Below are 22,888 nucleotides of genomic sequence, written 5' to 3' on the forward strand. Positions count from 1 at the left end.
TGTACACCTGGTCATACACTTTGACCCTGAGCTTAAAATTACATTGGGAGGTGAGATTTTTTGGTATTAAACTAATACAAGTCCTTACCCTTTATATTGCCATTTTTGTGCCAAATAATTCAGAATTTCCCCTTCCAGACCTCTAGACCCATGATGGTCACTTCAAGTCAATCAGAGAGAAAAATGGTATGAGTGATATAAATTATCATTTCTTGTGATAAGATAAATGCTTGGCCTGTTGTATCATGCTGCAATTCTCCTGGCCTATACTGGACAATCCCCAAATTGACATACATCTAGTTGTTATTGTATACATGGCCGGGCATTGATATGTGCTCCTGCTTCTGATGCTCACACTTCTAGGTCTCCATTAGCTGTTTAACTTTTGGAATTTGTACCTCAATTTGGAGTAATGACATGGCATTCTGATTATGTGCCTTTGGGCATACATTCAAATTTAAGTGTCAGATTTCATTGATTAACTGGTTTATTTCAACTTTAAAAAAGAAAATAGAAATCATCTCAGCAGCGTAGTCATGTGGTAAGTATAGCTGTCTGGAGGATATTCTGCAATTGACAGCATTTTTTCGGCTGTCTAGTTATCACAAGACTATCACAAAAGTTTTAAAGTGCCATGAGAATGTTTAATAACTACGAATATTCTAATGATTATGGTAGTGATCATGCCAGTGATGTCTGCCTTAGTGGTTATGTGCAATGCACACCTGGTTTTGAGCACTTAATAATTCTATTGGCCATTATAGTATTAACCAAATGCTATTAATTGAACTTAGAATCAGAACTGGGATCATGCATGGACTCCTGAGTTCAATTTTTTGGCTCAAGGCGTTAGCATCAAATTGTGTGATGAATGCATGTATAAGTGTTATTTCATTGTGTTTGGAGTAACCCTAAATGCTAGGAATCAAAGACCTAAGTCCCGAATCAAACCAGTTGGGTCAAAGCATGTTTCTATAGCATTGGAGATGATATCTTTATTTAGATAAAGAGGTTACTTTATATTTAATCTTATTTTGTGGGAAGTGGGACTTTGGAACTGCAGAATTAAAATGGAAATTATTCCTATATGGTTTGAAGTGAAATGGTTTCCCTTGCCCTGGTCTGAATGTCTAAGAAACTCAAACACAGAGTCTGGCTGTGTGGGAAATCCTCAATTTAGTTTTTCTTTAAGCCAGCCATGACTTGAGTTACAAAGTACAGAAGAATCACATCAATGAAAACAAATGTTAACTTCAACATCACCGTATAGCCATCCTTTGAAATGTAGCCATACAGACACTTCCAATGTGAAACTAAAAATGGTTGACCAGAATTGGGAACTGAAATTTGTAAGTTCATCACATGGCCATTGGCTACCTGTGATCACCCAGGTATAAAAACAACTTACAAATTATCGTTGAAGCTATTCACGATACCATCCTTTATCCCTCCAAATTCATGTTTTTGCCTTTTAGTAATTTCTCTAGTCATTGAATGTTAATTCTTATTATAGCATATTTATGGAGGAAGCATCTAGCCAAAAGTGGAATTATGCATCCAAACTTTGGAACATTGTCGTTTTCTCTGTTTTCTTAAATCTGTTGTCCTCTAGCCTGTCCTGCCCCTGATTTAGTTAATATCTCCCTATTTTCATAACCGCCCACTGTAGATGGGATTACCGCCCCATTCAGACCCATTGGTTTCATCTCCTCCCACCTTCTAAGTTGTCCCACATCTGTTTTAACTTTCTTTTCTTTCTTTATTTACGTCCATTACAGCCAGATCTCTATGGCTCACAGATGTGCCCAGGGAAGCTCCCAGAGGTGCGTCACAGGCCCAAAAGAAGCTTGCATCAAAGTGCTTCTTTGAGATGTCATAGCACTGCAGCAGCAGGTTCATGTGTGTGCAGTAGAGTTGTTGCTTGGCTTATCTCACTTTTTTGTTGTCATTCCCAAACTCTGGAGGCCCACGTCACACATTGTTTTGCCGAGACTTCATAGGACAAAGCCACATAAATTGTGTCTAGATGCACTTCAGGAATAGTGTGTCTGTTTCTCACCCCAAGTTGCTCTTGGAGGTTGGATAATTATGAAATGGGGACATCTGTAGGCCGAATGGATAGGAAAGAATGCTCAATGCTCAATGCAAAACTAACCTCTCTGTGTAATTTTTGCAATTCTCCTTAGTTAGATTTCCAAATATTCCCTCCTCTCTGTTCTAAATGCTTCAGATTATTACAAATTCTCACAAGGCTTTGGCATGGTTGTCACAGTCCCCAGGTTCTTCTATGTGGCCAATGAATGAAGTGGGGAGGAGGGCACAGAGGGAAGAGAGGAGAAGGCTGCAGGGAAAATGCCCAAAGCAGCATTAATGTTAATGTTACTATTTAGCATCTCAGTGGTTATTGTGTTCCTCTACAATTCTATTTTTGTCTCCTCTCAATCCCCCTTTCTATTAAAGCTCTAGATCCAAAAAATTTTATTTTACAATCACAAAGTATGAACTAACCAAAGGTGAGGCTTTCCTTTTATTCTAATTACAACATGTCCAGAAACAGCTTGTTATTCCAGTCAAATAAAATCTATTGATCTGCACTATACTATGCTGTGCACAAATTTGGAGAAGTCTTGCTATGTCTGCCCTGAGTCACCAGAAAAAATAAGCTAAGCTGTAAACATCATTTCATGGATGAGCAGAATTAATATGGAGGTGATTTTCATGTGGTTTTTTTTTCTATCACAGTCATACTCCCACCCACCCTTTTTAAGTTGGATCCTAGTTTTACCTATATGTTTTAATTAGAAAAGAGAATGATTGCATTATTAAGTTACTAACTTTAAATCTAGAGTGTTACTTCAGTCTCCCAAGTGTAATCCTACAGGTAGCATGGGCTTCTTGGTGAAGAACTTTACTGGAACAGAAAAATGTAGCTGCTGAATGTTCTGATCTACCATTCTTTCCCTTTGGTTGTCTACAGGGAATTCCTGAGCAATGGGCACGATTACTCCAAACCTCCAACATAACAAAACTGGAACAGAAGAAGAACCCACAAGCAGTACTAGATGTTCTCAAATTCTATGATTCCAAAGAAACAGTCAACAACCAGAAATACATGAGCTTTACATCAGGAGGTAAGAGTAAATCTAGGGTATCAAAAAATGAAAAATAATTCCAATCTCAGAGCCTCAGGATTAGAACAGGATGCCTGTAGGACATTTGATGTCATCTCTAGTTCCAGAGTGACTTCAACAGATGTAAACCAAAAGATGAGTTGGGAGTTGAAGTTGATGTTAGGAGATTTACAATGCTTAGAATTTTAGAAATGAAATAAGGAAATTGTCCAGTGAAGCAGTAGTTGTCAGTTTGAATCAGCAATCACAACAGTTGTTCTGTCTATTCACTTGCATGAAGATACTCAGTTACTTAGAATCAGGCTTTATGATGTGTTCATAAAGTAAGAAGTGTATGGATCAAACCATGGTCTCTTGAAATTTATTTTATCCTTTAGAATCATTTAATTGCACCATGATGACACAGAACAAATTTTGTAACTCTCAGGTTATTTTGCTCAGACTTCAAAAATCACACTTAAAAAAGAAATCATGGTTTGCTGTTTATAAAAGATCGAAAGACCATGTGTCTTCCAAACCCTAACTTCATTTGCTAGCTTGTAGACCTAGCCTTTGCTTGAAGCTTTGATGTTCAAATTTGCACTGTAAGCAACTGAAAATCATATACCAACAACACTTCTGCATTTTGAGAAAGTTGATCTGGGTAGTCTCTTTAGAACAATTTCTTATTTAACATTAAAGAAAGAAGAGAATGCTATTGTTAGTGTCCCAGATATAAAGAGCTCCTAGTTTTTGATATCGGTTTTAGTATAGGGCAGGCTTGATCTCTTCAAAAGTGGTGCAAGAATACACTGGAAAGGGGAGGTGTCTGATTTGGCTATATCAAATATCAAAGCCCAAACTTAAAGGCATATAGTAATTTATATGCTAAATAGGACTCTTTTTTTTAATGAGAAGATTGTTTAACTTCTGTTATCCAGTGGCAAAAATGTAAAAGAAAAAAGTCATCAAGAAGAGCTATTTATGATATTTAATCTATTGCATGGAATAAAATGTTTAAGAGATCATGGTGACACATCAAAGAATGCTTAATGTGAGGAAATCTAGAGCTGTGCTCCAAGTACACTGTAGAACCATAAGCGATGAGAACCAAGAATTGATTCAAGAAATCATTTCAGTGTATCCATTAATACTGAGATTCTCAGAATTGTTTCCTTTATTCTAAGTTGCCACTGCTTTTTAACCCTTTTATTTTTATATGTTGAATTCTCTCAACTTACAAAGAATAAATCCCGAAAACTATGTTGGAACTCAACAGTATCTGAGTTATTGCACTATTTGGAGTTGAGTGAAACTCACCATATGTTTTTGGGATGCTCTAGTGTTGCAAGTGACTAATAGGATAGGAGGGAGAGGAGAGGAGACGGGGAGAGGAAGAGTGCATAGAAAGGAGGAATGGAAAGGAGGTAGAGAGAAGGAGAAGGAAAGAGGAAGTGGGGGACAAATTCTAGATATAGATGTACAATATTCTCCTCTTATCTGTGGTATTGCTTTCTGTGGTTTCAGTTACCCATGATCAACTATGGTCTGAAAATATTAAATGGAAAATTTCATAAAGAAACAACTTATAAGTTTTAAATTGTGCACTGTTCTGAGTAACATTATGAAATCTTGAATGGTCCTGCTTTGCCCCACCCAGGACGTGAATCCTGCTTTGTCCAACATGTCCATGCTGCACATGCACACCACCTGTTACTCACTTAGTAGACGTCTAGGTTATCAGATCAGCTTTCAGGATGTTTCATTGCTTGTGCTCAAGTAACCCTTATTTAACTTAATAATGGTCCCAAAGCACAAGAATAGTAATGCTGGCAATTTATATATGCCAGAAACACCTTAAAGTATTTTCTTTAATTAAAAAGGTGAAAGTTCTTGACTTAATAAGGAAAGAGAAAAATCTTATGCTGAAGTTGCTAAGATCTATGGTAAGAATTAATCTTCTACCCATGAAATCGGGAAGAAATTCATAAATTTTGCTGTCGCTTCTCAAACTGCAAAAATTACAGAAATGGTATGTGACAGGTCCTTAGTTAAGATGGAAAAGGCTTTAAATTTGTGGGTGGAAGACATGAGCAGAACACCTAGGTTCTGTAAGTCCTCACTTAATGTCCTCTATAGGTTCTTGGAACTGCAGCTAGATGATGTATAATAAAACCAGTTTTACTATAGGCTAATTGATATGAACAAGAGTTAAGATCCTATAGTACCTTGTCAATGTTTTAATGAAACAACGTGGAATGAAATGATGTTATTTGAGGTCTGTCTGTCTATCTGTCTCTCTTTCTCTCTTTCCCTCTCTCTCTCTTTCTGTGTCTGTGTGTGTGTGTAAGGTTTGATACTATTTGAGGTTTCAGTCATCCACTGGGGTTCTTGGAAGATATCCCCCCATTAGGGGAAACTACAATATAGAATCATATCAATGATTCATATCCAGGAGTAGGTAATTTCAACATTCTTCCATATAGATTATATTTACTGGAGGCCTTCATTAAAGTCTATAAAATGACCTGGTGATAACATGTTGAGGATGTGAGGGTATAAACTATTTTAGGAAAAACTATGTTGTTTGTCATAATATCTATTTAATACTGAATTGAAGAATTTCCTTCTGGTCAAATATATGCAGTTTTTTTTAAGTATTGTCTTTAAATGAGGCAGTTTTTATGAAACAAAGGTGACAGCTTTATCTTCACTTTTCAGATAAAACTGCACATGGATACATAGCAGCCCATCCTTCGGTAAGTGAAAAATTGATAACAGTTTTGTGTAACCAGTGTTTCTGGTAGTCCCACAGAATGTAATTGCACAGATTTAGTTTTTAAATATAAAATCTTTATAAAATAGTTTTTAAAGGTATAATTTAGATACATAAAATTTACCCATTTTTAAGTATACAGTACAATGAGTTTTAGTAAATTTATATGCCTGTGCTACCATCACAATAATCCAGTTTAAGAACACTTTAATCATCCTGATAAGATTTCCCATTCCTGCTTACAGTTAATCCTCACCTACTTCCACTCTAGTCCCAGGCAATTGCTAGTCTGGTTTGTCTTTCTGGCCATTTCATGTAAATAAAATAATACAGTATATGACATTTTGGAATTGACTTTTCTCACTCAACATAATGCTTTAAGGTTTTGTCAAACTTGTGTGTATCAGTAGTTTGTTCCATTTTTGGTAAGTAGTATTGTATGAATGTTATGAATGTACTGCTGTTTAACAACCCATTGAAGGATCTCTGGGCCGTTTATAGTTTTTGGTTATTATAAATAAAACTACTATGAACATATATGTACAAGTCTTTATGTGAACCAATGTTTCTATTTCTTTTACATATAAAATCTTGAAAATAATAATCATAATAGCAACTTCTCTTTACTAAACATTTATAATATGCCAGGTATTGGGCTAATAATACTTTATATTCACTTAAACTTTCCTACACCTAATTAGGTAAGTCTTACCATTGTCTCTGTTTTACAAATGAAGTTTAAAGAGGTTAAATAACTTGTCTAAGGTCATACCACTAAATCTTTTAGTGTCACCTGTTCCAACAAGCTGAAGTGCAGTGGGGAAGGTAACTTTGCCCAATGTCACATAGGTATTTTTATCAGAGAAGTGACTAGAAAATAAATAACATAGTTCAAAGTTCTTGGAAGTGCTATAGTATCTGAATGAATACTCATACATTAGACAGAAAAAAAATCTTAGATAAGGCTTCCTTTTGTGTGATTTTCATTTTGATATCCTGATAGAAATTATTTCCTGCCTCATTTGCTTCCTTAAGAGTGAAATAATTAGTATTAATGAAAGTTTCCTAATTGTTTATTGAGTCATGGCTAATCAAGCTGATTCTTTTATATAAAGAGAAAAGTGCTTTCCTGCTTGTTGTCACCATAGGTGGCCAGTGTGAAAGTAGTAGATCATTAGAGGTAAAGATAAAGGCTCTGAAATAGTATAGCAGTTCCTCAAAAATTAAAAGTAGAATTACCAAATGATCCAGCAATTCCACTTCTGGATATATATGTATATATATATATATATACCCAAAATAATTAAAAGCACGGTCTTGAACAGATATTTGTACATTTACATCCATAGCAGCATTATTCACAATAACCAAACGGTGGAAACAACCCAAGCGTTCATCAGTGAATGAATGAATAAACAAATTTGCTATATCTATACAATGAAATATTATTCAGCCTTAAAAAGGGAAGGAAATCTTTACCTATGCTACAACATGGATGAACTTTTAAGACATCATACTAAGTGAAATAATCCAGTCACAAAAAGACAAATATTGTACAATTCTATGTATATGAGGTACCTAGAGTATTCAAAATCATACAGAAAGTATGGGGAGGCAGAAATGGGAAGTTGTTGTTTAATGGATATAGAGTTTCAGTGTTGCAAGATGGAAAGAGTTCTGGAGGTGAATGGTGATGATGGTTGCACAACAATGTGAATACACAACACTACTGAACAGTACACTTAAAATGGTTAAGATGATAAATTTTATGATATATGTAGTTTACCACAATTAAAAACAAAATTAAAAAGAAAGGAACGAAACTTCTAGACATAGGTGTTTAGTCTTTTTCCTCTACTTACAAGCTGTGCAACTTGTGATGATGGTTTAGCCTCTCTGAGCCTCTTTCCTCAGCTTTAACTGGGAATAACCCGTACCTACCTCCTAAAACTTGTGTGCTTATTGAATGCAATAACACATATAATATATTTAGTACTTTACCCAGCAATACTATGTATTTATTAATTGTAAGCTACTATTATTATTATTTTTTAAATGGCAACAAGAAACAAAAACTTACTGTTTCCACACATAAGGCTTGAATATGGCAATGGAACTTGTGCCTTGCTTAGATTCCCCAAAACAGAAGAGACTATACCCCTCCTATTCTCACTAGTCATTTTTCCTTCTCCTTTTTCTTTGCCATGACAGCTTACTGGCCACACTGAAAACAGCATGTGAAAGGTGGTAGTAGCAAAGTGGGAAGTACAAAAATGCCAACTTTCCATGATTAACACATAACTTACTTCTCTTGATTTCATTAATATTATTACTGTGCAGTACTGATTAGGTATCCTGCCAAATAAATAGTTGTTATTTTTTTAGGTAGGTCAGTTATTTTAAACTCTAAACCTGCTTCAATCATCTATATATTGATTTTTATTTTTGTAAACAGTTTATATCTCCTAAGGTATTGGCCTTTTTTTTTTAAGCTGGTGTCTGTTGTTTTTACTTGTAGAATTAAAACTAAATCTATATAATGAGCAAAATATTTTATCAAATCAGAAAAAGATGATCTCACTGGAGATAAAACCACTGGATATTCACTAATTTAACATATATTTATGAAGTGCTTCCTTAACACTAGGAGACAACAGGAAAAAATGGCGTAGAATATAGAGGCTTTGTTCATCCCTCTTGCAACCAAATCAAAGTTGTGATAGAAACATGGAGCAAACAGCAAGCATAGTAGCCTGGGATCTAGATGAACAGAAGCACTATAACTAGGAAGAGAAATAAGAAATCACCCTGGCTGAGGCAGCTCCCCGGTCCCAAGAACCTGAGTGGGACAAAGGCTACAGCAGCTACAGATGCCTCTTAAAGGAGCCGTGTTCGCAAGCAGACTTTCCTGGTGACAGACCTGCTCGCTCTCAGCAGCAGTGCCGAGTTGGCTGCACAGGGACCTACAGGAGAACACTGAGTTGTCGGACTGAGGGCTTAGGCGAGATTCACTCTGTATAGAAGTGCCAGCGGTATCCACTGTTCGTCTGTTGAGCCCTCCCCCTTCCCAGAGTGCAGGCCCAGCGCCACCATAGCTGAGATGTCATCAGACTGGATAACAGAGGTCACTCTGCCCAGAGAATTCCCTGAAACTCTGCCTCCCCCAACTCAGGCCCCACCCAAGCCACATCCAGTTGTGTCCTCTGTGTGCCCTGTGCCCCTTGTTGAACCAACTCCAAGACTCACACTGGTGGCAGCTGACCTCGGTTTCTGGCGTGGCCTCTTGAAGCAACTAAAAACACAACATCTGTGGATTGCTTGCTGAATCTTGACAGATGTCTCCAGAGGAGCACAGCCTGGCACTAAACTTGGTCTACAGCTGAACCCCACCTCAGGACTGTGCCACTGGACACCTACTACACAAAGCCATGCTAATAAGACTGGGAGACTTAGCAGCTTTACTTAGTATATAGAAACAGAAAGAAAGGCAGCCAAAATAGGAAGACAAAAAAGGGGAAACCATATGAGAGAATAGAGCAAAGATCCAGGAATAATGGAGTCAAGCAATCTAACAGATGCAGAGTTCAAAACATTGGTTATAAGGATGCTCAGTGAACTTAGGGGAAGTGTAGATGAACTCAGTGAGAACTTTAACAAAGAGATAAAAACATAAAAATGGAAATGAAAATTATAAAAAGAAGCTTGTCAGAAATGAAAAACACATTATCTGACATGAGGAGTGTATTAGAGAGAATCAACAGAGTGGATAAGGAAGAGGATAGAATCACCGATATAGAGGATGGGAAAGCCAAGGACACTCAATCAGAATGATAAGAAAAAAGAAGCCAAGTCTATAATAATAATTTAAGGAGCCTATGGGATAAAATTAAATGTAAAAACATCCAGGGCATAGAAGTACCTGAAGGAGAACAAGAAGTTGAAGAACTATTTGAAGAAATAATGATGGAAATAGACATACATCCCCAGGAAGCTCAGAGTCCCAAAAAAGATGAACCCAAAGAGGCCCACACCAAGACACATTATAATTAAAATGCCAAATGTTAAATACAAAGAGAGAATCTTTAAAGCATCAGGAGGAAAGCAGTTAGTAACCTACAAGGGAACAACCATAAGACTGGCAGCTGATTTCTCAAAAGAAACCATGGAGGACAGAAGGGTCTGGCACAAAATATTCAACGTGATAAAAACCAAGGATCTACAACCAAGAATACTTTATCCAGCAAAGCTATTACTTAGAGTTGAAGGACAGATAAAGAGCTTCCCAGACAAAAATAAGCTAAAGGAATTTATCAACACCAAGCCAGTATTACAAGAAATGTTGGAGGGACTTCTTTAAAAAGAAAAAACATGTATCAAAAACAGGAACAAAGAATGGTAATAACTACATTCTTATCAACAGATAGTTCAAATGGAGAAGAATTAAGTGCTCCAACCAAATTATAGAGTGGCTGAATGTGTAAGAAAACAAAAACCCCTCCATGTGTTGCCTACAAGAGACTCACTTCAGATTAAAAGACACACACAGACTAAAAGGAAGAGGATGGAAAAAGATGTTTCCTTGATGGACCTAGAGGGTATTGCACTGAATGAAATGTCAGATAGAGAAAGACAAATATCACATGATTTCATATACATGTGGAATCTAAAGAATTAAATAAACAATGACAAAAATGGAATAAACTTATAGATACAGAGAATATTTTAAGGGCTACTAGATCGGAGGGGGATTGGGGGAAATGAAAAAAAATGACAAAGGGATTAAGAGGTACAAATGGATAGTTGTAGAATAGACATGGAGATATAAAGTGTAGCACAAGGAAAATAGTTAACAATGTTGTAATCAATATGTAAGGGAAAGAGGGTACTAGATTTAGTGGGGTAATTACTTTGACTTATACAGATCTCTAATCACTATGCTATACAACAGAAACTAATATATTATTGTATGCCAACTATAATTGAAAAGAAAAACCTCATTGAATTGTACAATGTAAATAAGAGCAACTAATTACTTTATTTCAATAAAGCCGGGGGCGGGGGTGGAATCACTAAGAAATTTGGAGCTCAGTCTGGTAAGGGAAGAAAAATATGAACATAAACAAGCTCACTACAATGTGGATCATGTTACACACCATAAAATATGTCCATTTGCTATGAGAATTCAGAGACAAGAGATTACTTTTAGCTAGAGTGGGAAAAAGAAGCATGCCCTGTCTCCAAGGGCTTAAGCTTAGTGCCTGGTACAAAAGAGTGCTTGTTACATATTTATTGAAGGTTGAGTTACAAAATGGTTCATATAAAAAGTAGCATTTAAGCTAGATCTTGAAGGTCAGATGGGATTTGTATCTGTGAAGATCGGGAAGGGCATTCTAAGAAAAAGGAAAAGCTGGAGAAAAGACATGGCCATGAGGAGAGCAAGAAGAGAGAGAGGTGTGGATTTGAATGAAGTCTGAGAGGCAAGAAAAGGAGTCATAGGAATTAAGTGTTGAAAGTTAAGTTGGAGCCAAATCATAGAGACCCTTAAATGGTATTCTAAAGAATCTAGTTTTTTTTTTTTTTCCATGTATAGTGGAAAGCCCTTAAATTTTTTCAGAACAGGAGAGTTAGATGATTAAAGCTAATGCTTTGGGTGAGTGATCTGACATCAAATGTCCAGAATGATCTAAGGACTGAAGGTGAGACTTAATGAAGGGAGACCAGTTGGGGGAATATTGCAAACTTCCAGGCCAGAGGTAATGGAGGCCCTAAGTGAGATAGTGGCAGAAGGAATGGAGATTAAGTTCAAATTCCTGAGATGTTTAGGTTATTGATTGGACATTGGAGGAAAGATTGAGGTCAAAGATGATTATAGGCTTAGATTGATATGTAGGTCGCCAAAAAGATGAGGATGCCATCTTTCCGAAGTTGAAAATTTCTCTAAGAAGATACTAAGTTTCCTGTTGAACAATTTGAGTTTGAAGGGCTGGCAAAACTTCCAGGTGGAAATAATTGATTAAACTGCTTGACTAGGGCTGGGTTTCTATTGATTGAATGAACTGAATTATACCCTAAATTTGGGTTGGATCACTTCAGTGGTACTCAGTTACTTTGGAATGGAGAATTGCACCTTATGTTCTCTTTATGGTTCTAAGGGGAGATTGCACTTTGCACTGCTTATGTTTTTGTTTGTTTGTTTTGCATTAGAAACATTCCCAATAGACCTAGCTGGCCTATAAGATTTAATTTAATGGGATTGACAACCCCTTACAGACATATCCTAAACTGATCACAAGTTTTGGCATTCTCTAGTAGCCAGGTGGGAATTAAAATAGAAGTAATATTGTAGTCACTAAATATTTTAATCTAATGGCTATATAATTAATATTGAATTCAGCAATATCTCCCATAGTCATAGGATATCTGCTTTACTACTCACTTGTGGTAACTTCTTTGATAGTAGTGTATTCTAAATACTATTCAGGGACCTACTCTTCCATTTGAGGCTGCTTTTTAAATTTTATATTTTTATTGTACTATTTAGAGTGAAGTACTGCATTTAGAATTCTGAGCTAGTATTCCAAGTGAAAGGTAACAGCAAAAATATGAATATGACATGATTTGTGCTTAGAGAATCTGGGTTGACAGGTTGTACTTTTAATTTGCAGTGCTGATTTACTTTGTCCATCTCGATTAGTGGTTCTTTTACTTCCCCATACATCAGAATTGCCTTTGGAATCTGTTAAAATGAAAATCCCAGTGCTATACTCCCAGAGGAGGTCTAAAATGGAGCTTTGATATCTGCATTTTAAACAAACACCAAAAGTGGCCCACAGACCACACTTTGCATTATCTAAAGTTTCCAGAGTCCTTACTTCTAATTCCTTTGACTTTTAAAATTTACTCAAAGAAAGGAGAGTTTTCTAAGGTAGTTCCTCTAGCTGGTATATTATCTGGAGCAAGGTTTATAACTTAGAGTCCATGGATGGGTTTCAAAAGATCTATGAACCCTTGAAATTATATGCAAGAGCATGGATCTACCTGAATTTGGGAGGTCATAGGTCAAATCCTTCAGAATTCTAAAAGAGTCTAGAATCCAACTCAAGTTGAGAATGACATCCCAGTGTGTGGCATAATAAGAGCATCAAAAATACCTAATTTTAAAAAGACAAAAATATTCCTTTTTTGCTATTTACCTATTTATACTTGCTATCCATGTATCTAAATTCTTATAAGTTTAGACATATTAGACATAATAATTCTCAGTCTGGAAGGAAGAATATAGCAACATTTTACCTTTGACTCCCAAAAATGCCACCAGAAAAACCTGTTGATCAAGCAAAGCTAAGTTTATTAAACTTAACAGCAGCAAGAAAGAGCCCTACCTTGATAGATTTAGCTGTGTCATAGAAAGGGGATATCATGGGAGACCATAGGGTTTTTAGCACTTGGCAGTGTGATTTTGAAGCAAAGTCTTGCAAGACAAGAACAGGTTAGGCTTGTACACCATTTATGATAAAATAGTTTTGGGCTGGTGAATACAGTGAAGTGAGGGCCTTGGAGACTGTCTTGGTGAACAGACTGTTATTCTCTTAATAAGGAAAGTACTTCAGTTGGATCAATATTATCTTCCAAGACCAAGTGTTTCCTAAAGAATGTTATCTTTGTTTTTTCTCAGTATTGTTTAACATAAGAACAGGAAAGTTTGCTCTATCTTGATGTTATTTAACATAGGGAAAGAAAAGTGTTCCCAGTCCCAGGATTATTTACACAGAGATGAAAAAGTATACCTGGTCCCAGTATTATTTAACATAGAGGCAGGAAGGTACATTGACTTCAGTTCTCAGTACCAAGGACTGGTGTTCTAGGTGTATTTCTGGGTAGTTAATGTTCTCTGGCCCAACCATCATCCAAAACAAAATGTCCACCGAAAGCCTCATGTTCTTTCCAGCCAAATAACCAATGTGGCAGCATAGTGTTCAGACCCAAATGAACAGAAATATCTGTCTTCCTTCTCCCCTACAAACCTTCAGAGGATAAAAAGTTTTAGTTTTCCTAGTAATCCCTTAGTCCATCTATGGATGTGGAGAATGTCCCCCATATGAAATGAGAATAGTGAAGATAGTAATGAATGTTAAGAAATAGTAAGTGAAATTTGGCAGGTGGATCTTCTCTAGTAAAATAAGAAGAAATTAGATGTGAAAGTTTACCTCTTGGCCAATGAGCACTGATTGGTCTTTGTACTAGTCTAAGGCCTGGGCCTAGAAACCTAGACCTTGGCCCAGAGCCATTTTTAGATCCTCATAGGCTGTAATATACACTCTCACTATAGAAGCTACATGACACATGGTATCAAATATGTTAAAGGGTCCTTATACCCCACTTTATATTTGTTGTAAACTTTTTTAAGTGATTTTTAAAATATCGATTTTGAAATTATTTGATGACAACTAACATTTAATTTATGGTTAGGTATAATTTATTGGAAATCATTGTGAATACCCAATGTGAATACTCAAATTGTTGCTAAATAAGATAATTCAACCTACAATTTTTTTTTATATTTTTTTTTATGTAATGAAATTCCTTAAATACTAAATTTAAACAACTAAGTTGATATACAGTTATGCTTAATAGACATTTAATAAGACAATTAATTTAGATTATATTGTTTTCTTGAGGCATTTGGAGTTTATAATTTATTTCTGACTTAAAACATTTTCATAGGCCCACATAAAGCTTATTATCCTTAGATATGGTTCATATTGCCCAATAGATAAAACAGCTTTGTTTGCCATACAAAAAATAGTCAGATTCTGCCCTATTATCAAGGAACAGTAATTAAGTGCATTTTTGATCCAGGCTGGCATAAGATAGAGCAGAACTTTCTTGGACAAAATAATATCAAAGCCAATACCAATAATCCAAAAGTGATTTCTCCCTGTACCCACTGAGGTGCCCTGAAGAATTAGATTTTCACAAGAAGAAACTGATTTTTTTAATCTGGAAATTTAATATCATTAACATATGTTGTTATCCACATAGCTGCAATACAATATAATAGCCTAGCTGTTTTGGCTAAATTAAGAATAAATATAGATGTATAAAAAAGAAAACCAGTATCAAGTAAACATATATACTTCAATCTAAACCACTCAGTATGTATATCAGGGCAATCAAATATTCTTTCAAATACTCGTTTATAAACTTTAAATTATCTTCCTTCTCACAGTAGATAAATCTTGCTGTCACCGATCAGTTATATGATTACACCTATTATTCCACCATAGATTTATACATGATTGTAGAAAATCCATGGTGAACTTTTAGTCATAGACTGAGGTCCTTTACTTAGAAGTCTATTAGTAGGCTGCCTGTATTTGCCTCAGAAGGTTTGTCCTCAAGAAGTGGAAAATTCTTTTTAAGATTAGCCTGACACAGTATACCTGAAGGCATAAACAGAGAACAAATAAATGTATACACATACACAAACAAAACAAAAAATCAGAAACTATCTATAATAGTGCTTTCCAACAGAAATGTAATAAAAGCCATACATGTAACTTTAAATTTTCTAGTAGCCACATTTTAAAGAGTAAAAAGAAATAGGTGAAATTAATTTTAATAAAATATTTTATTTAACGCAATATATTTAAAATATCATGTGAACATATACCTTATGAAAAGCATTAAGAAAATATTTTACAATTTTTTCATATCGCATGTTTAATATCAGGTATGCACTTTACACTTACGACCCATCTCAATTCAGACTAGCCAATCATAACTGTTCAATAGCCATGTAAGGCTAGTGGCTGCCATACTAAACAACACAGATCTATATCACGTTCGGTGGTTTTTAGACTTGCACCTACATCAGGATCATCTGGAAGGCTTGTTATAACACAGATTGCAAGGCCTCACTCCTAGACTTTCTGATTCACTGATATGGATGGAGCCTGAGAATTTGCATTTCTAACAAGCTTCTTAATACTGATGATACTGATGATTTTGATCTGGGAACCACAGTTTGATAACCATGGCCCTATATAGTTCTTTCAAAAGGCAGCTGTGGGATCACTGGAAACATGGCAGAGTGAGAGACGTCCCCATATCTCTCCTCTGGAAACAACAATAAGCTGAACATCTAAAACTCAACAACAAAAAAACAACCAAACTGCACACCAGCATGTCTGAGCATGGCATCTGTGCGTAAGAGCTACCACAATTATGAACCCCAGGAGTCGGGAGGTGGACTGGGAAAAATGAAGAAGCCGCCTCTCTCAGCTGCTGGAGCTAACTGTAGGAGGTGGGGGAGGGGAGAAGGAGGGGCAGGTACCCTGAACAGCCCTGCCTGGGAAAGCTGTGAGCTACACATGACCAATGGCAAGGCCTAGGCATCAGGGCAGAAGGCTGAAAAGCAGGAAGGCAGAAAAACAATAGTTGATTTTTACTGGCCGCAGTTGCCAAATCAAGCCTCAGCTGCCAACGCCCAACCCAGAGAGCCCCTCTCCCCATACCCTCCGAGACTGAACACCATGGAGCCCAGGGGAATCTGAGCAAACACTATCGAAACTGTTGCTAACACTGACAGGGACTGAAACTGAGGGTAGTGAGTGTGATTAAATATCTATCAGAAAATTAAAAGATATTTTTAAGGCTTTATATAAAGCAGGGATACAAGAGGCTTAGATGCCACTTACTGGAAACCAAAAGAAAAGCGCCATTGTTGCAGCACGCTAAAGAGAGACCTATATATAATAAATATTCTCTCTGGAAAAAAAAAAAAAAGCAGAATACATTTCCATTAATTCCCAGGCAGATAAACAGTCCATTAAACACCATGAACAACCAAGGTGACAAGGCATCTCAGAAAGAAAGAGAAAAATCTCCAGAAAATGAGCTTACAGACATAGAAATATGCGACTTAAATGACAGAGAATTCAATATAGTACTTCTGAAAAATACTCAGTGAATTCTGAAATGAGTCATATCAACAATTTCAGGAACTGTAAAAACAACTAGATGAGCAGAGCAAGGAGATCAAAACACTCAAAAAGAACAGAATAGATCTTCTGGAGATAAAAAAAACACATTGCAAGAGTTGAAAAATGAAATAGCAAGCTTGGGAAATAGAATCGACCAAATAGAGGAAAGGATCAGTGATATCGAAGACAGAAATCTAGAAATAAATCAGAAGGAAGAAGAGAGAAACCGAAGAATGAAAAATAATGAGAGTAATACAAGAACTAGCTGATACCATCAGGAGAGGAAACATAAGAATAATGGGCATTACCGAAGGCGAAGAAAAGGAGCAGGGACTAGAAAACATTTTCAAACAAATAGTGGACGAGAATTTCCCAAAACTAAGGAATGAGCCAGAGATTGGAATTAAAGAAGTCAACAGAACACCAAATTATCTCAACCCAAGAAGACCTTCACCAAGACACGTATTAAAATTATCAAAAATCAATGACAAAGACAGAATTCTCAAGGCAGCCAGGGAGAAGAAAACGGTAACTTATAAAGGAAAACCCATTAGATTATCCTCAGACTTCTCAGCACAAATCTTACAAGCCAGAAAGGAATGGAATCAAATATTTAATCCACTAAGTGAAAGGAACTACAAGCCTAGAATAATGTATCCAGCTAAGCTCTCCTTTAGATATGAAGGAGAAATTAAGATTTTTCCAGACATACAAAAACTGAAGGAATTCTCCACTATGAGGCCTGCACTACAGGAAATACTGAAAGGAGTCAGCTCACCTAAAACAAAATGACAAAAAAAAAAATACATAATTAGGAGTAAAGTGACTATCAAACAAATAGAAGCAGAGGGGTGCAACTCTTACTAAGAACAGGACATTATAAGCTTAAATAATAATAAGAGAATTGTTACAACAAGATAGTAATGAACATTCAGCATGCATAGGGACAAATTGAGATAATAATGACTGAAAAGGGGAGGATTCAAAGATCCAAATTTGCAAAGGGGAATGAAGATAAGGCACGCACAGAAGAAAATGGATGACTATATATATATATATATATATAATTATCCTTTACCTATTCATAATGGTAACCATACACCAAAGATTCAAAACTGAAGTATATAACATAGAACAAGAACTAGAGACAAAACCCACAAAAGCCAACCATAATAATAATAAAAAAGCACACACAAAGAAAAGAAAGCAATAGAAACACCGAGCTACCAGAAAGCAAAAGATAAAATGGCTATAAGAAAACCTGATATTTCAATAATCTCCCTAAATGTAAATAGACTGAACTCACCAATAAAAAGGCATAGAGTTGCAGATTGGATCAAGAAACAAAACCCAACAATATGCTGCCTCCAGAAAACATATCTCAGCTCCAAAGACAAAAGTACAATCAAAGTGAAAGTGTGGAAAGTGATATTTCAAGCAAATGGCATTGGGTGAAAAGCAGGAGTAGCTGTATGAATATCAGGCGAAGTAGACTTCAAAATGAAAAAGGTAAAGAAAGATACTGAGAGACACTTCATAATGATAAGGGGAATCATGCACCAAGAAGACATAACACTTATTAATATCTATGCTCTCGATCAGGGAGCCCCAAAATATGTAAAGCAATTACTAACAGAACTAAAAGGAGAAACAGACCAGAACACTATCGTACTAGGGGACCTAAATACCCCAGTGTCGAATATGGACAGATCATCCAAACAGAAAATCAATAAGGAAATAACATCTTTAAATGACACATTAGACCAACTGGACATAATAGACATTTACAGAGCCTTCCATCCCAAAACAGCTGCTTATACATTCTTCTCTAGTATACATGAATCATTCTCAAGAATCAACCACATACCGGGACACAGAGATAGCCTCAACAAATATAAGAGGGTTGAAATCATACCAACCATATTCTCTCTTCATATTGCTTTGAAACTAGAGATCAACTGCATAAAGAAATCAGGAAGAACCACAAATACATGGAGTTTCAACAACATGCTACTGAAGAATAACTGGGTCAGAGAAGAAATAAAAAAAGAGATCGGAAGATACATAGAAACAAACGATAATGATAGTACAACATATCAAAACTTTTGAGACATGGCAAAAGCGGCCATAAGAGGAAAGTTCATAGCATTACAGACCCATCTCCAAACACAAGAACAAGCCCAAATAAATGACCTAACGCTTGATCTTAAAAAACTTAGGAAAGGAAGAGCAAATGAAGCCTAAAATCAGCAGAAGGAAAGAAATAATCAGAATTAGAGCAGAAATAAATGAAGTTGAAAACAAAACAAAACAAAAACAATAGAAAAAATAACTGCAATAAAAAGCTGGTTCTTTGAGAAGTCTAATAAAATTGACAATCCCCTGGCTAGACTCCCTAAAGAAAAAAGAGAAAGGACACAAACAAAATCAGGGATGAAAGAGGGGAAATTATGACAGACACCACAGAAATACAAAGCATCATACAAGAATACTATGAAAAACATAACACCAAATTTAATATCCTAGAGGAAATAGACCAGTACTTAGAAAACTCCATCCTTCCTAGACTGAATAAAAACAAAACATAACTGGAAAATCTAAATAGACTGATCAGCAGTATGGAAATTGAAACAATCATCAAAAACCTACCAAAAAGTAAAAATCCAGGACCAGATGGCTTCACCAGTGAATTCTACCAAACATTAAAAAGGATTTAATACCTATTCTCCTCAAACTCTTCCAAAAAATCGAAGAGGATGCAATAATTCCCAACTCATTTTATCAGGCCAATATTACTCTGATACCAGAAACTGGTAAAGATAACACAAGAACAGAAAACTACAGACCAATATCTCTCATGAACACAGATGCAAAAATCCTAAATAAGATACTAGTGAACCGAATATAACAACATATTCAAAAGATTATACACCACAATCAAGTGGGCACAGGGACGGTTCAACATACACAAATCGATTCATGTGATACACCACATAATCAAATTAAAAATAAGAATACATGATCATATCAATAGATGCAGAAAAAGCCTTCGAAAAGATACAGCATCCATTTATGATCAAAACACTTAACAAAATCGGTATAGAAGGAGAGTGCATTAACATAATAAAGGTCATCTATGACAAACCCTCAGCCAACTTATACTGAATGGTGAAAACCTAAAAATCTTCCCTCTAAGATCAGGAACAAGGCAAGGCTGTCCACTATCGCCACTGTTATTCAATATAACAATGGAGGTCTTAGGAAATGCAATCAGGCAATAGAAAGATTTAAAAGGTATCCAAATAGGTAATAAAGAAGTCAAACTGTCACTATTTGTGGATGACATGGTTCTCTATATAGAAAACCCTAAAGACTCCACAATAACACTACTAGAAACAATAAGCAAATACAGGAGAGTCTCTGGATACAAAATCAACATTCAAAAATTCATAGCGTTCCTATATTCAAATAATGAAGTGTCAGAAAAAGAAGTGGAAAAAATAATTCCTTTCGCAATTGCAACAAAAAGAATAAAATACCAAGGAATAAATTTAACGATACATGTGAAGGACCTATATAATGAAAACTACAAGACCTATTTAAAAAATCGAAGAAGATACAAAGAAATGGAAAGATATTCCATGTTCTTGGATTGAAAGAATCAACATAGTTAAAATGATCATATTACCTAAAGCATTATACAGATTTAATGCAATCACTATCAAAATCCCATCAGCATTTTTAAAAAAAATAGAACAAAAAATCATCAGATTTGTATGGAAACACGAAAGACCCCAAATTACCAAAGTCTACCTGAAACAAAAGAACGAGGCTGGAGGCATCACTCTGCCTGACTTCAAATTATACGACAAAGTAACAGTAATGAAAACAACATGGTATGAGCAGCAAAACAGACACATGGACCAGGGAACAGAATTGAGAGTCCAGAAGTAAATCCATATTTATATGGGCGAATAATTTTCGACAAAAAAAAGCCAAAAATATACAATGGAGAAAGGAAAGCCTCTTCAATAAATGGTACTGGAAAAACTGGAAAGCCACCTGCAAAAGAATAAAACTAAACTGCTGTCTATCGCCCTACACCAAAATTAACTCAAATTAATTAAGGACCTAAATGTAAGATCTGAAACAATAAAATGCATAGAAGAAAACATTGGAACTAAACTCAAGGATCTTGGACTTATAGAGGATTTTATGTATTTGACCTCAAAAGCATGGGAACATAAATCTAAAAAGCTTCTGCTCAGCAAAAGAAGTCATCAACAAGATAAAGAGACATCCATCCAAATGGGGAAAATATATTTGTGAGCAATACCTTTGATATGGGCCTAATATCCAAAATATACAAATAACTTATACAACTCAATAACAACAACAAAGAAAATGATCCAATCAAAAAATGGGCAGAGGGCCTGAACGAACGCTTTTCCCTAGAGGACATACAAATGGCCAACGAATATTTGAAAACATGTTCAACATTACTAGCTATTAGGGGGAATGCAAATCAAAAACAATGAGATATCATCTCACACCTCTTAGAAAGCTATAATGAACAGGACAAGTAATAACAAATGCTGGAGAGAATGCGGAGAAAAAGCGACTCGTTATTTACCTCAAAGACTTGAAAACTCACATCTGAAAAGATATTTGCACACCAGTGTTCATAGCAGCATTATTCACAGTGGCCAGGACATGGAAGTAACCAAAGTATCCTACAATAGATGATTGTTTAAAGAAGCTGTTGTATATATATACAATGGAATATTACTCAGCTGTAAGAAGAGATGAAATACTGCCATTTGCGACAACGTGGGTGGATACGAGGTAATCATGCTAAGCGAAATAAGCCAGACAGAAGAAGTTGATAATCACATGATATTAGTTATATGTGGGCTATAAACTAAAAGCGACAAATGAACAGGACAAACAGAGACTCATGGACATGGACTATAGGCTAGTGTTTACCAGAGGACTATAATCTAGTGGTTACTAGTGGGGTGGAGGAGCAGAGGGGAGATAGAAGGTTAAAGGAGATCAAATATGGGGGGGTGGGTAGAGGGAGGGCGAAGTGGGTAAAGGAGATCAAATATATGGCAGCTGAAGGAACCTGGACTTTGGGTGGTAAACACGCAATAGACTATACAGATGTCAAGTGATAACGTACACCTGAAAATTATATAATTGTATTAACCAATGTTACCCCAATAAACTTAATGAAAAAAAGGTAAAATAAAATAAATAATAATCCAGCTGTACTATCATTTTATCCCTGCATTAACATGAATGATCAAAAACAGACCCTAAATACTATGGTTGTTATTTTTGGTACTGGCTTTATTGCATTTTTTAACATTGGAAATCAATATTTACTTGTTGGTTATTATTGAACAATTATTTATATAGATGAGCATTCCTTAGATCTTCATGTCTGTTACTCTGAGTGTTTTTTCCCCTAGTTTTCTAAGGATTTTTATATTTATCATAAATAGATATTTAAGTTTTTCAAACATTTTTTATTTACTGAGATGAGCACGTGATTTTTCTCCTTTAATCTATGTGAATTATATCAATTAGTTTTTTACAGCTTTTTTGAAACATAATAAACAATTAGTTGCTCATATTTACAGTGTAAAATTCAATGAATTTTTTCAATTATATTTGGAATACACTAATATATTAGTTTCAGTTGTATGGCATAGTGATTAGAGATCTATATAATTCAGAAAGTGATCACTTCACTAAATCTAGTACCCCTCTTCACCTTTACATATGTATTACAACATTATTAACTATTTTTCTTATGCTACGCTTTGTATCGCCATGACTATTTTGTAACTATCCACTTGTACTCTTAATCCCTGTGCCCTTTTTCACCGTCCCCCCAGCCCCTTCCCATCTAGTAACCTTCAAAAATTTCTCTCTATGACTTTGTTTCCATTTTTGTTGTTGTTTATTCTTTAGATTCTGCATGTACGTGAAATCACATGGTATTTGTC

General features: G+C 35.6%; 1 protein-coding gene across 10 annotated transcripts in view; it reads left to right on the top strand.

The window, feature by feature from the left end:
• Window positions 1–22,888, top strand: part of PAK3 (p21 (RAC1) activated kinase 3) — a 286,225-nt gene that overhangs the window by 198,072 nt on the left and 65,265 nt on the right. For all 10 annotated transcript variants that reach the window (XR_002776059.1, XM_011374345.2, XM_023520009.1 and 7 more), the window contains 2 exons: window positions 2,978–3,131; window positions 5,832–5,869. Coding sequence is in view for 9 of the 10 variants with exons in the window: in XM_011374345.2 (XP_011372647.1) it covers window positions 2,978–3,131; window positions 5,832–5,869 (192 nt within the window). In the remaining variant the exon portion in view is untranslated. The remainder of the gene's footprint in view (window positions 1–2,977; window positions 3,132–5,831; window positions 5,870–22,888) is intronic.

This window comes from Pteropus vampyrus, unplaced genomic scaffold (assembly GCF_000151845.1).
Source record: "Pteropus vampyrus isolate Shadow unplaced genomic scaffold, Pvam_2.0 Scaffold244, whole genome shotgun sequence".
In the NCBI taxonomy this organism is placed as follows: domain Eukaryota; kingdom Metazoa; phylum Chordata; class Mammalia; order Chiroptera; family Pteropodidae; genus Pteropus; species Pteropus vampyrus.